At 43.1% G+C, this 12,839-nt stretch overlaps 1 protein-coding gene across 1 annotated transcript in view; it reads left to right on the forward strand.

Annotated features, from left to right (window-relative positions):
• Window positions 1-12,839, forward strand: part of LOC138449659 (cholesteryl ester transfer protein-like) — a 330,995-nt gene that overhangs the window by 262,942 nt on the left and 55,214 nt on the right. The window contains exons 10-11 of the mRNA XM_069604786.1: window positions 421-512; window positions 3,942-4,121. Coding sequence (XP_069460887.1) covers window positions 421-512; window positions 3,942-4,121 — 272 coding nt within the window. The remainder of the gene's footprint in view (window positions 1-420; window positions 513-3,941; window positions 4,122-12,839) is intronic.

The following is a 12,839-nucleotide window of genomic DNA, read 5'->3' on the forward strand; positions in this document are numbered from 1 at the left end:
CTTCCCAAGAAATCCCCAACCGATCTAGAGATGGTACAAAGCAAGGATAAATGCTACTCGTAACATGTTGTGAATCTTACTGGGATGATTTGTTGAACATTGTAAGAAAGAAAAATTGTAATTTATATATTTTATAGGGGGAACATGTACACTGTAGGAAAGCCAAAACCGTTGGCTTTGCCAATGATTGTTCTGCTTTTTTGTACTATCAGATAATGATCACAGGAAAAGATGGTCACTGCATCTTTTGATGTGAACCCAACCATACAAAAATGTACATATATCAAGAGAAACTGATTTGAAATGCAACCGCATAACGAGCTAGTACTGTAGACCATCTAAGGAGTAATAAAAACCAAAGTGCATGTGAATCTTGAACAAATTATTCTGTAATGCTTCTGCCCATTTTTCCTCTGGCAGAACATTTCATCAGTGATGGAGATATAGGAGTGGACATTTCAGTGGCAGCATCCACAGTCATAAATTCAAATTATGTGGAATCACATCACAAGGTCAGTGTAGATATGTGACGCAAGCATATGCATGTTGGTTGGGGTCAACATTCATTAATTGGAGAGCGACTTGATTTGGACTAAAGAAATGTGAATTAGTGCCCAGATCAGTCTTTATACGAAACGAACATTGTGCATAATTTCTTTATCTCCTTGTGTCTTGGCTACCAAACCTATAAACTGCATAGCAAAGACGAATGATGTAGTGTGAGTTATACAGGCCCTTCCTGACATGCCCACTCCATTTGAGCACATACATAATTGCATCATTTCCAAGTGTCTGAGATAAAATAAATGGTAGAATCATCCAGTGTTTTCTAGTAGACCAAAACTATGTTTCAAGTGTTGGAGAGCCCAATAGACATTGAAATTCTCTGAGAGGTTTTGGGATAAAACTGATTGTGGGTCATTTCAGAAGAAGTGCAATGGGAATTTGACACCTCCTCACATCCCCTGATTGTCAAATACCTACAACTTCTCTGGCTATCAGATGGTCCAAGCAAAAACAAAAACACAAGAATGTGGGCTTCATCCGGGATTGGTATTTTGGATTAAATTCACAGGTAAGTGTTGTGGTCCAAAGGGTCTTTATACAATAGTTGATATTTCCCTTCACCCATCTTAATTGGCAAACTCTTGTTGTCAGATCTCTGAGAAATACTAAAAAGGACATTATGGGCTCACCTGTTACACCAAAAACATACACAAAATGGCTGACTACGGAAACTGCAGAATTAACTTCAGTTACTGTCTTACACGAAAAAGAAAATGGATGTGGGCCACGTATTTAAAACTCAACCCAAAACAAAATGCTAATAATGATGGTCTCACCACATGCCACACCTGAAGCAGCTCTACCATGGCCTTAGCAAATGGGTAACTGCCGTTAACCATCTAAATTGATCAAGAACCTGGGCATATTTATGGAAAACAGACTCTTGCTGAAACCCAAACCAACGCAGTAGTCAAAAAGTTCTTCCACCATCTTTGCTCTATAAAACAGGTTATTCCCTACCTTTCCTTCGCACAAAGAGCACTCGCCATCATCTCCCTGATGCAAACAGTATTTAAGTAGGTATGCCTGACTACCTCACAAAAAAACTTCAATGAATCCAAAACACAGCAACTAGTCCATTATGCCGACTCAACAACAGGGAACACATACCACCGGCTTTCAGAGCACTCCACTGGCTAACAATTGGAAAAAGAATCCATGTCAAGGACCTCTGCATCGGCCACAAAACACTTGAGGGGCATGGAGCAGAATTCCTCCAATAAAAACAGTCACTCTAGCAACCAGCCAACCTGTCAAGAAATGACAGACTATTAGAAACCTGAAGATTTTTCAGAGAAAGACTGAGAGGCTATGCCATTTCCACTACGGTGGCTAAACACTGGAACTCACCATCCAGGAGCATCTGAAATGCACAAAAAAGTTTGCAAATGTGGCTCTTCAATGCTTAACAGACAAAAGATTTAACATACTATCGATCAAGCAAAAGAAACGACACTCCTCAATAGCTCGAAATTCACGGGCAGACACTCCAAGGAAACACCATACCAGCTCCCGACCGTCCACCTAGAACACAACACACTACTCTCAGAACCTATAATGACTATAAGACATCACATCAAGGCACCAACAAAAACCATGAGAGAATGCCTTCAGTCTCCCAAATGATCTAAACCTCAACACAGGACATCTTCATGCATCAACCACTAAAGCCAAGCACCTCTCACCATAACGTAACATACAGCAAGACAAATCATTTGAAAAAACTACGGAAACCCCAAGAACATTGCCTATCCTTCAATTTCTCTCCATCTTGCTCACCACACGCAAACACAGACCAGCCACTCGCATATGCAAGAAGAGGATCAAATAAATATGAGGCACCACCGATTGATCCTAAGGATCCGGAGCAAGGCCTTCTACTAGAGGTCCAGCTCCTGCATTCGCTCAGAAGTCAGATCACAATATGCTACATCAGAATAGCTCATTGATGTAGTCTGTGCATAAAGAAACAGAAATGCCGAACAGCAAATATTCACACAGTCTTGTGCAGTCACAATATTCACCTACTGGTATTTAGAAAGAAATCTTGTCCTGGATGTGCTCAATACCTTCAATGTTACAATTTGTCTGGCTACAGAATTTACCTTTTGGTGCTTGGTTAACTGGTGGAAATTTAGCCATAACATAAATGCACATCAAACTTGCCTACATTAATTGCATGCCTGGTCAATGCATGTATGTTATTTAGAGGCGCATGTGACATTTAGTTATATATTTAGTGCAGAGTCTGGGGCATTCTTTCCCGTTAAATGGTGGACTTAACTACAGAGTAAGGCAACTACTAGGGCAACCCCATCAGCCACTATACATATGATATAGCCACACACCAGGAAGTATAGGGACGGGTCCATATATGACGGCTTGGGAGGCAAAATAGAAATCTCTCCCCATCAAGCGGTGCCAGAATGGCCCAATGAGGCAGCACATGACTGCCACTTTAACCTACATCAGATAGTATAGGAATGACCATGACATGAACTGTGGGAGTGATCTAACACACATAATATGTAAGTCCGCCAGCAGGCAGTTCATTGATGACCTCCATCAGGCAGCAAAGGTAAGGCAATCATTGGTCACTGTTGCTATGATCGCATCTATCACCTCCATTAGGCAGTATAGGTAGGCCCCTCCACCAGGTGGCATGAGGCCCGGCAGGCAATATGGAGCTCATTTTCAAAGTTCAAGTAAATTATGCAAAGTGGACATGTTACAATTACAATTTTGTGTAAACAATTCCCCTCCGCATAATTTTCAACATTTGGATGTGCCTGCCATTTGCACATGTGGTGCAGAGTTTACAATGGATCCCTATGGAATCTGCATGCTTTTTGCTGGTGTAAAATGCAGGCGGGTTCTACAATGGATCCCTATGGAATCTGCATGCTTTTTGGTGGTGTTATCTACAGCATTTTTGCCAGCATTAAAATGGCATGCTGGCATAAATGCTGAAGTATTTGTATTTGTATTGAGTAGAGGAAGGGGAAGGCTGAAGAGTAACTTACAATCTACTCCTCTTCTCCGCCATACAAATTAATGAAATGCAATGAAGGTGTACCAAAAATTCAATGCGTAAAAGTCTTACGCATGAATTTTCAGCATTACTCAATAAGGAGGAACTATTGCTTTGTGAGGAGGAAGCATTGCTCCGTGCTGTTACGCCTCTTTACAATTTATCAGGTGATTCCACGCACTCAGCCCTTGGGCGGTCGGGGAAAATCCTTGTAATAAACTTGGAGAATACACACACAAAACATCATTGCTCTTCATTGTTCTTGCACCATTTTTTATGCAGTCTATCATTCTAGAAAACATCTAGATGTCTGATTATGATGTAATGTATTCTTCCTGTGCAGGGCCTCCTCCTTTATCCCAATCACAATGTGACCTTCAGCAATTCTATGTTCACTCCATCGATGCTGGCTGAATCCAGGATGCTCTACTTCTGGATCTCTGAGCAGGTCTTGAACTCTTTAGGCGTGGCTGCGTTCCTGGACAAGCGATTGGTGTTCAACGTCACAGGCGAATTTATTCAGGTGTTGTCCAAATGATTTACTATCCGTTGACTTAATTTGTGAAAATGATAATTTCACAGCAACACATTTAACTCGTGAATAAGAAACGCCAGGAGAATGCTTTTTCAACTTTTATTTGGCTTTATAATACATAGACTATATATGTGTATGGGTTTAGGTGCTTCTTTCTCCAATATGTGTATTCAATTGTCAAAATGTTGAAGTGAGGATGAGCTACTGTTTATTTTTTCCCCTCAGGAACCACCGTGGCAAGGATGAACTGCCTAATTTTGCTACCATGCAAACCTCACAAGCAGTCATTGATCAGCCTCGTCATTCTTGCAGCGAGAGCAGACACACCTCTGCAGACATTGGCAGTTACACATCCAGTGAAGCTGCTGTGTTCAATGGCTAGATGGCCACTCAACTAATCCCTTCCTGAACGGCATCCATGATCCCTTTGGTTCTGTGCCCACTCCACAGTTCTGCGTTGTCAGCCCCATCTGAAATAACACCCTGTCCCAGACAACTTACGACAGATGTTTTCCGGTCACCTTTTTGCCATCACACAGCCATAGAAATAGAAAAGGATCTCAGTAGTGAGATCCTTTTCCCATTTCCTTGGTGGCCATCTTTGGTTGGGCTGCACTTTGTTTCATGAACTGATGCTGTTTCTCTTCGTGAAACCCATTTCTGTGTTAAGACCCAAAGGCTTGTATCATGCTTTTCTCTTGAATTACCACTTGAGCAGCAAACACAAAACAAGTTTCAATCACTGAAAAAATCAAAGAACTACGATTTCCTAGAAAGACAGTTTATTTTCTGATGAAACTAGACTACTTGTGACGTGTCTCCCACATGACTCTTGTCTCCGAATCAGGAAACGTTTCCCCACATAAACCTTGCTGATCCTCCCTATTCATCCTCTTTCTTTGCTGCTCGAGCAGCAGATAACTACTTTTATTCGTCTTATACTAATTTGGGTTGTGAGCGTTAGTGGATTTGTGCTGTTTTGTGTGTTTAACAGCACAGCATGATGCAGCAGGGATCCCGGCTCGGGAGACTCATGTCGCACTAGCATTTGACAGCATGTAGCTTCGTCATACCATGGTGTGCAAGTGAGGCCGTGGGGCATCAGAACTGTGTTACCAAGTTCCTGGCGCCCCGCGGCTCACTTTCCGCACGGTCTGTGTGCAGCAACCTCTCTTTGTAGATAGAGGAGCATTCATCATTAATATACTGCAGACCTGTATGGTAATCATAATCCCTGCTTGTCCCTCCTGCCATCCATGGTAAGGCACAACAGTACCTCTTATACACAGACGGAACATGCCGCCAACTGGCCACTAGTGTGTACTACAAGCCAAGCACCAACAGACAGGTCCAGGCCCAAGAAACCTGAAAGAATTATTTGGTGCTAATACCGGCAGCAGACCGCCAAAATACCAGCGGCTTAACCCCAGTGGGAAGGGTGTTTTGCTCCCAGTAATGTTATTAGAAAGAGCTACCGCCAAGATGTCTTTTGTGGGTGAGTCATCATCAGACTATGAATTCCAGCAAGCAGGCCCATCCAGATCTTGCTGGCTGCCCGAGGAACAGCAGTTGCTTCAGAAGGCGGTTTGGGCAGGTCTGGGGCCTATCTCTGCCAAGGCATACTTCATCAGTGATTGGCTCTCCTTTTCACAAGGCCCGAGAGCATTCCGGTATTCCCAGCACACACAGGGGGAAGACAGCACCAACAAGCACAAGATCCGCAAGTTGAAGAGTCTTGACCCCCCAGGGTTCCCTTCCTGATCGCCACAGCAGACACCCGTGCTCCCAGAAAAGGCTTCCAAAGTCCAGAAACCGTGCATGGTGTGAGGACGTACCATCTAGCCCTGAAACAATGGTGATAAAGGCTGGCTGGTTGTCAGAGTGTGCTGGACTGTGCCAATAAACCATCATATATCTAAAACAATGTATCATGTGAGAGCTGCTCTACTTAGGTAAGGCTCACAACCAAAGGCCTTAAAATGAACTCATCTTAAACTGTATCCCCTAATGTAAGCGCATCTCTTGTTGAAAAGAATATATGAAACCACTTTAATTAGTGTCCAATAATTTGTTTTAACATTGGTAATTCAAAATATCTTCTCCATAATTATGCTGGTGTGTTAGTAAGAGGTGACTTAGTTCAGAAACAATGTGCCAACTGTATGGCCATTAGTTTCGCCCTCCGAGCTTCCTCAAGGTAAACAAATCAAATCAAATGATTTCTAAGTAATTCAAATAAGTAATTCAAATAACTGGCAATTGCAAATTGGACAGAAGCCTCGAAGACGAAAGAAAGGAGATTTATATGTACCAAAATACACATTTGTAGGACAAATTGGAAAAAAAACATAAAATTACCAAAAAAGGGGAAACAATTAGAAAAAATGAAATAATATGAGAAATTCCTCAATGAGCGGGCAAGCTTCTCACAATAGGCCTGGCTTTCTCCAGGCACTCCTGAAATCACCCAAGCTATCAGCCTGCGCATGCTTTAAAGGAATAACAGGTGCGAGCACCGTGTAGGATCCCGAATAATCCATGTCTATTTGGGCAGCAGGACTGGATTGTCGTAGAAGAGATTCAGTAGATCGAGGAAACAATCCTGACTCTTCCAGGCTGGGGTAACTAGGACCAGCTTCGCTATCTGTGACCTCACGTATGGCAACATCCTGGCGATCATCACAAAGGGGGGGAAGGCATGCTCTGTGCTCGGCCCCCACTGCTGCAGGAATGCGTCCATGGCCATGTCCTCTAGGTCCGGCCTCCAGCTGAAGAAACGTGGCAGGTGGCAATTTAGCCTGGATGCAAAATTATCTGTCCTGCATGGTCCCCTGAGACCCATCAGACTGAGAAAAATCACTCTGTCCAGCTGCCAGTCGCTGGGGTCCCTGAGATAAGGGGAGTTCCAATCTGACACCTCATTGGCTAATCCGGGCTGATACTCAGCTTTGGCACTGATTCTATTGCTCAAGCAGAGGTGCCAAAATTCCTTGGCTATCTCTGCCAGTATTTTGGACTTCATTCCGCCCAGTCGATTGATATAGCATATGGCTGAAACATTGTCCATCTATAGAAGGATATAGCACTGCACCGTGTCCTGAGTCAGATTCCTAATCGCAAAGGAATATTCTAGGAGCTCCAGGCAGTTGATATGCAGTCGGCTCTCTGAGGCAGACTAACGACCACTGGTCGAGATCGACCCACAGAGCACTCCCCAGTCTCTGTGGCTGGCATCTGACTCAATTGCCAGGTCCAGAAGGTAGCCTAAATTGGCCTTTCTATTCCAGGCCTCCATGTGTTGGATCCACCAGAGTAGCTCTGTCTTCACCTATGGTGACAGCGGTACTCTCTGCTCGTAAAACAGCCCTTCCCTGTGGTAGTGTATTTTCAGTCACTGTAACGCTCAAATGTGAAGGGGTCCTGGGAAGGTCACCTGAATGGAGGAAGCAAACCTCCCCAATATCCTTGCTAGCTCCCTCAGGGACACCTGGTCTTTGCCCAGGATCGACCTGATCTCCTTCTTGATGTTGTTCACTTTTCGTAATGTACTGAATCTATCATGAAGCCAAGGAAATTCCATCTTTTGAGTGGGGAGGATCGCAGATTCCTCCCAGTTCATCAGGAAAGCCAGATCTTCCAATAACTTGGTTGTTTCTGCCAATTGCTCCTGCAGGAGGTGAGTGTCCTGTGCCATGATACAAATGTTGTCAAGGTAAATGCTAAACCTTATGCCTCTCCGGCACAATTCTGTCACTACTGGCTTTAGCACCTTGGTGAAACACCAAGGAGCTGACGATAGCCCAACGGTAGGCAGGTGAATTGCTAACTCCGTCCCCCATAAAAATTGGAGGAATCGTCGGTGAGTTTCATAAATGGGAATTGCCAGACGGGCTTCTCTGAGGTCTATGCGCGCTAGCCAGTCTCCTTCTTGCAGAACATCTCATAGAAGGTAGATGCCCTCCAACTTGAAATGCCGATAAGAAAGGCATTGAGGGCCCTGAGGTTGATGACTGGCCTGCCTTTTTCTTTTCTCTTCACCAGAAAAAGGTTGCTCACGAACCTGCCTGGTTCGTCTGTGACCTGGCTGAATGCCCCTTTTCTTAAAAGTTTTGCGATCTCTTCTCGCATGAGGGCCTCGTCTTGTTCTGACAGACCGGTGGCCTGGCAGCTTGCTCTGGCTGGGTTCTTTGAAGAACTCTATCTGAAACTCCTGCACTGCTGTTAAGACCCAGGTATCTCCTGTGATCTCCTACCACCCCTGAAGGCACATGGCTAATGTGCCGTGAATTGCGGGTATTGCAGCACTTGTGCTTGCCAGCGGTGAATGTGCTCTCACCTGCAGTGGTGTCTGGAGTGCCAATGGGGCCTCTCCATCCTCACCCTCTCCCCCTTCCCCGTGTGGGGAAGAAGGGGTTGAGTCTCCTGGCTTTGTGACTGTGCCAGGAGCCTCTGTAGGAAGGCCTTTGTCCGCCTGCTTGGCCGGCCGAGCCCCCATCGTCCTCTGTCGGCCTGCCTTCGTGGAAAACACTTTCCTGACTGATGCCTTCACCTTGTCCAGGGCGGCAAATGTGCGGACAAACTTTGACATGTCCTGACAAACACGTCCCGAAGAGGCAACCCTTTGCTGCGGCTGGGGCGTCCAACAATGCCAACTCTCCCAACTTAGGGTCCCTCTTCACAAGAATAAATCTGAATGGCATAATTGGCATTCCCTTTGAGACAATGAAGGTGACTTTTGCACTCAACCGGCAAGCACCGGCGGATCTATTTCGGTCTTCCTGTCCTTGGCATCTTCTGCCATTTCCATGATTTTGGCTAGTGGGCCGACTGAGTCCAGGAGCTTGTCTTGGCAGGTCCAAGATCTATCAATAACTTTATGGATATCGTTAGAATACTTCATCATAAAAGTGAGCATTTTGGAATCAATGACAGGCGTATCGGCCACTTTATCCGGCAGCAAGGTTCTGGGACACTCCCCCCTCAATATGTTGTGTGCCTCCTAGCTCAGCGGCATCTTCAGCTGTTTGCTTAGGTAGGCTGCCACCTTGGATGGGGCTCGCATTACAAAGATCTAGGACGCACTAACAGATGTGGATCAAATTCACCTTCTGACTGTACTGCCTCTTGTCCCTCTTGGGCTTCCTGTTGGCCTTCCTGCGCTTCCGCAAGCTAGCCAAGAAGCTGACTGTCACCAATGATTCTTAAACTGTATCCCTCCATGTAAGCACATCTCATGTTCAAAAGAATATATGAAACCAATTAATCTCCAACAATTTGTGTTAACGTTGGTATTACAAAATACGTTCAGACATAATTATTCTGGTTTGTTAGTAAGATGTGACTTATTTTACAAAGAATGTGCCAACTGTATGGCTATCAGTTTTGCCCACTGGGCTTCCTCAAGGCAAACAAATCAAATGAATTATAAGTAAATCAAATAGCTGCCAATTGCAAATTAGACAGCATCCTTCAAGATGCAAGAGAGGAGATTGATATGTATCAAATAGAAACAAATTTCATTACACTGTGTAGAACAAACTGTACAAAAAATTATAAAATAATCAAAAAAGGGAAAAAATTAGAAAAACAGAAATAAAATGAGAACTTAAATATTGAATTAGTGACATATATAAGAAATCATAAAGAAACTGATAAACATGCACAGTTAATAGCACAATAACTGACAAATGATATAGAAAATATTGTATAAATAAAAAATAATGCAAGGCAGAAATTAAATCATATGGGGTCATCTTTCAATTATTCTTTAGTTGTGGTCAGACCAATATGTAAATAGGTGAGTAATTGTTATGTCAGATTAAGTTAGTAGAACAAAGTACCCAAAGACAAACAAAGGTGCACCAGCACCCAGAATGCCTTAGCCAACAAAATAACAACTCTGCAAATTAAAATTGCCAAAAAAAAAGATTCCTTGCTCTCTACCAAGACACCTACTACCAGCCCTACGAACAACACGCCTGGTCCAGCACCATTTAAATTCCTCAAAGTATCTTCGAGAAACTGAAAAAATTATCGCATCCCTGAAGCCTTCAAATTATAAAGGCGACAATTGCCCTGCCCAAATAATTAAGGATGCTGCTAGAAATGTAGCCCCCTTCATCTCTAAACTAATTAATGCTTCATTTTCATCCAACACTGTCCCAAGCAACTTAAAAGAGTCCTGGGTTTGACTTCTTCTCAAGAAATAAACACTAGACCCTTCTATCCCCACTAACTATAGGCCCATTACCCCAGTCCCCTTCCTCCTCAAGATAATAGTTAGAGTAACCTATCTTCAAATTCAGAACTATCTTGAGACTAACCAGCTCTTGGGCTCCCATCAATCCAGATTCAGACCACAACATGGTACTGAATCAGCCTTAATTGACCTGAAGGAACAAATTCATGAGCTCAACGGCAAAGGAAACACTGCCATGCTACTCCTCCTTGATTTGTCGGCAGCCTTTGACCTAGTGGACACGCAATCTTATGCAAACACATGGCAACGGCTGCCCATTTCTTGAGCAAGGCTATAGCCTGGGTCCAATCATTCCTAGACAACAGGACTATGCATGTTTTATCCACCTCGGCAGAACCAATTCAGACAACATGGTGTGCCACAAGGCTCTTGTGTTTCGCCCACTATGTATAATGTATTTACCAAGGCCCTATTTGATAAATTGGACAGACTGGGTGTTACCTACACTAACTACGCAGATGACACCCAGATCCTCATTCCACTTTCGGGCAATTTCATCTTTGATACGGCCTTGGTAAATGAAATATACATCCTCATTCAGGCATGGATGGCAACTCATGGCCTCTGCCTGAACGATGATAAAACAGAGATCCTGAATCTTGGCTCCGCCGCCAATTTAAAAAACTTGACATCAACTACTCCGCCTTCATCATCAATGGCAACACAATCACAGTAGCCAAGGAAGTGAAGACGCTTGGTTTCTATCTTGACTCTACCTTAACATTGCAAAAACAGGTAAACGCTCTGGTTTCTTCCACCGCTTATACCTGTAAACTTATCAGATCATGCAGGCCATTCCTAACACAAGCTAGTTGTATCATCTTAGCTAATGCCCTAATATTACCCAAACTCGACTATTGCAATGCCCTATATCTGGGAGCAAATAAATACATTACTAACAAAATCCAGACACTGCAAAACAATGCCCTTAGAATGGCCTTGAACCTTCCGTTTAGAGAACATGTATCCAACACGAGAAGAGATCATCACTGGCTTAAAATTTGTGACAGGATCCTCCTCAAAATAGTCTCACTAACGTTCAAATGTCTGAATAACATAGCCCCACCCTATCTCATGAAAAGAATAGTCAGAAGAACATCTACTCACCCCTCCAGAGCAGCTAACTCCCACTGTCTGCAACTACCAAGATTCAGGTTAAAAAAAAAGAGTTGGAAACAGTTTTCCGGTAAAAGCTGCCCAGTACTGGAATACATTACCTCTTAACCTCAGAATAGATCAGTCTTACTACAGCTTTAGACGCAACACTCTGAATTGGCTACGATCCAAAGACCAGTATGACTAACATTCTGGCACTAGCCTTGGAACTTGCACCCGCTTGAACCTCTGTATTTAGCTCATTATGATATTTCACGCTGACTCTGCAACTTTGTATCTATGAACACCACTGCAATGTACCTTACCTGTACTTAACTTTGTATCTAAGCTATAGTATTGCACCGCCTCTGTAATTATGTATTTTTGAACTTGACTACCTGATTACATAATATATGTAATGTACCCAACCTTACCTGCCCTCAACTATGTAACCAATCTATAGGTATCCTTTATATGTTGTTGCGCCCAGTTACCGAAGGGTTCGGTGCGCCCTACAAATTAATAAACAAACAAACAAACAACCTATATTGTTGCTACAGCTATCAGAATAGAAAATAAAATGTACCAATACTAAATTAGGGGTGTGCAGCCATACGTTATCCATCCCTCCTTCGTTTACATAGGTAGGGTTAATCCCTGGGGTTACATACATACATGTACATAGGTGGCTGGGGTATGATACATGAAAATACATGTATGGGTTCCACCGTGGGGAAAGAAACTGAGTTACCACTTGTCTATAAATTCAGGTGTACAGGTACAGGTAACCCACCAGATATCATGTGGGGCATTTCTGGCATAATGATCCAAAACGGACAGATGCTGTGAGCAATGAATGATTTAATCTCACATGGTATTTATAATCACAGACACAAATCCAATTCATATATATTGAATTATACAAAAATTATGAACAGACAAGTAATCAAAAACACACAAATTATGTCTTCCGGGCAGATTTCTACAGTTATTGGTTTATATAATGCTGTACAGGTTAACTTGAGAACATTTTCTACCATATTGGTGTATACCTTGGGACAGTATCTTTGTAAGAAAGGATCATATATGATACATGGAAAGGAATAAAGTTGTCCGCAAGATGTAATGCCAAAAGGAGAGGGCACAGTGAAGAATAAAACTAAAAAAGTTGTTTGAATTAGGAAAACCTTTTACATCAGTTTTGTATCACATATGTGTCTACAGAACTGATTATATCAAGGTTAGACAAAGCCATTTACTCCATGGTTGGTACATCAAGAGTTTCTCCTGGCTTGCAGACTCTCAAGCTCAAAGATTTTATTCCTCTAGGTTGAAGTCCGTCCTGAGTGAGG

This window comes from Ambystoma mexicanum, chromosome 1p (assembly GCF_040938575.1).
Source record: "Ambystoma mexicanum isolate Mex_15411 chromosome 1p, UKY_AmexF1_1, whole genome shotgun sequence".
Classification (NCBI taxonomy): domain Eukaryota; kingdom Metazoa; phylum Chordata; class Amphibia; order Caudata; family Ambystomatidae; genus Ambystoma; species Ambystoma mexicanum.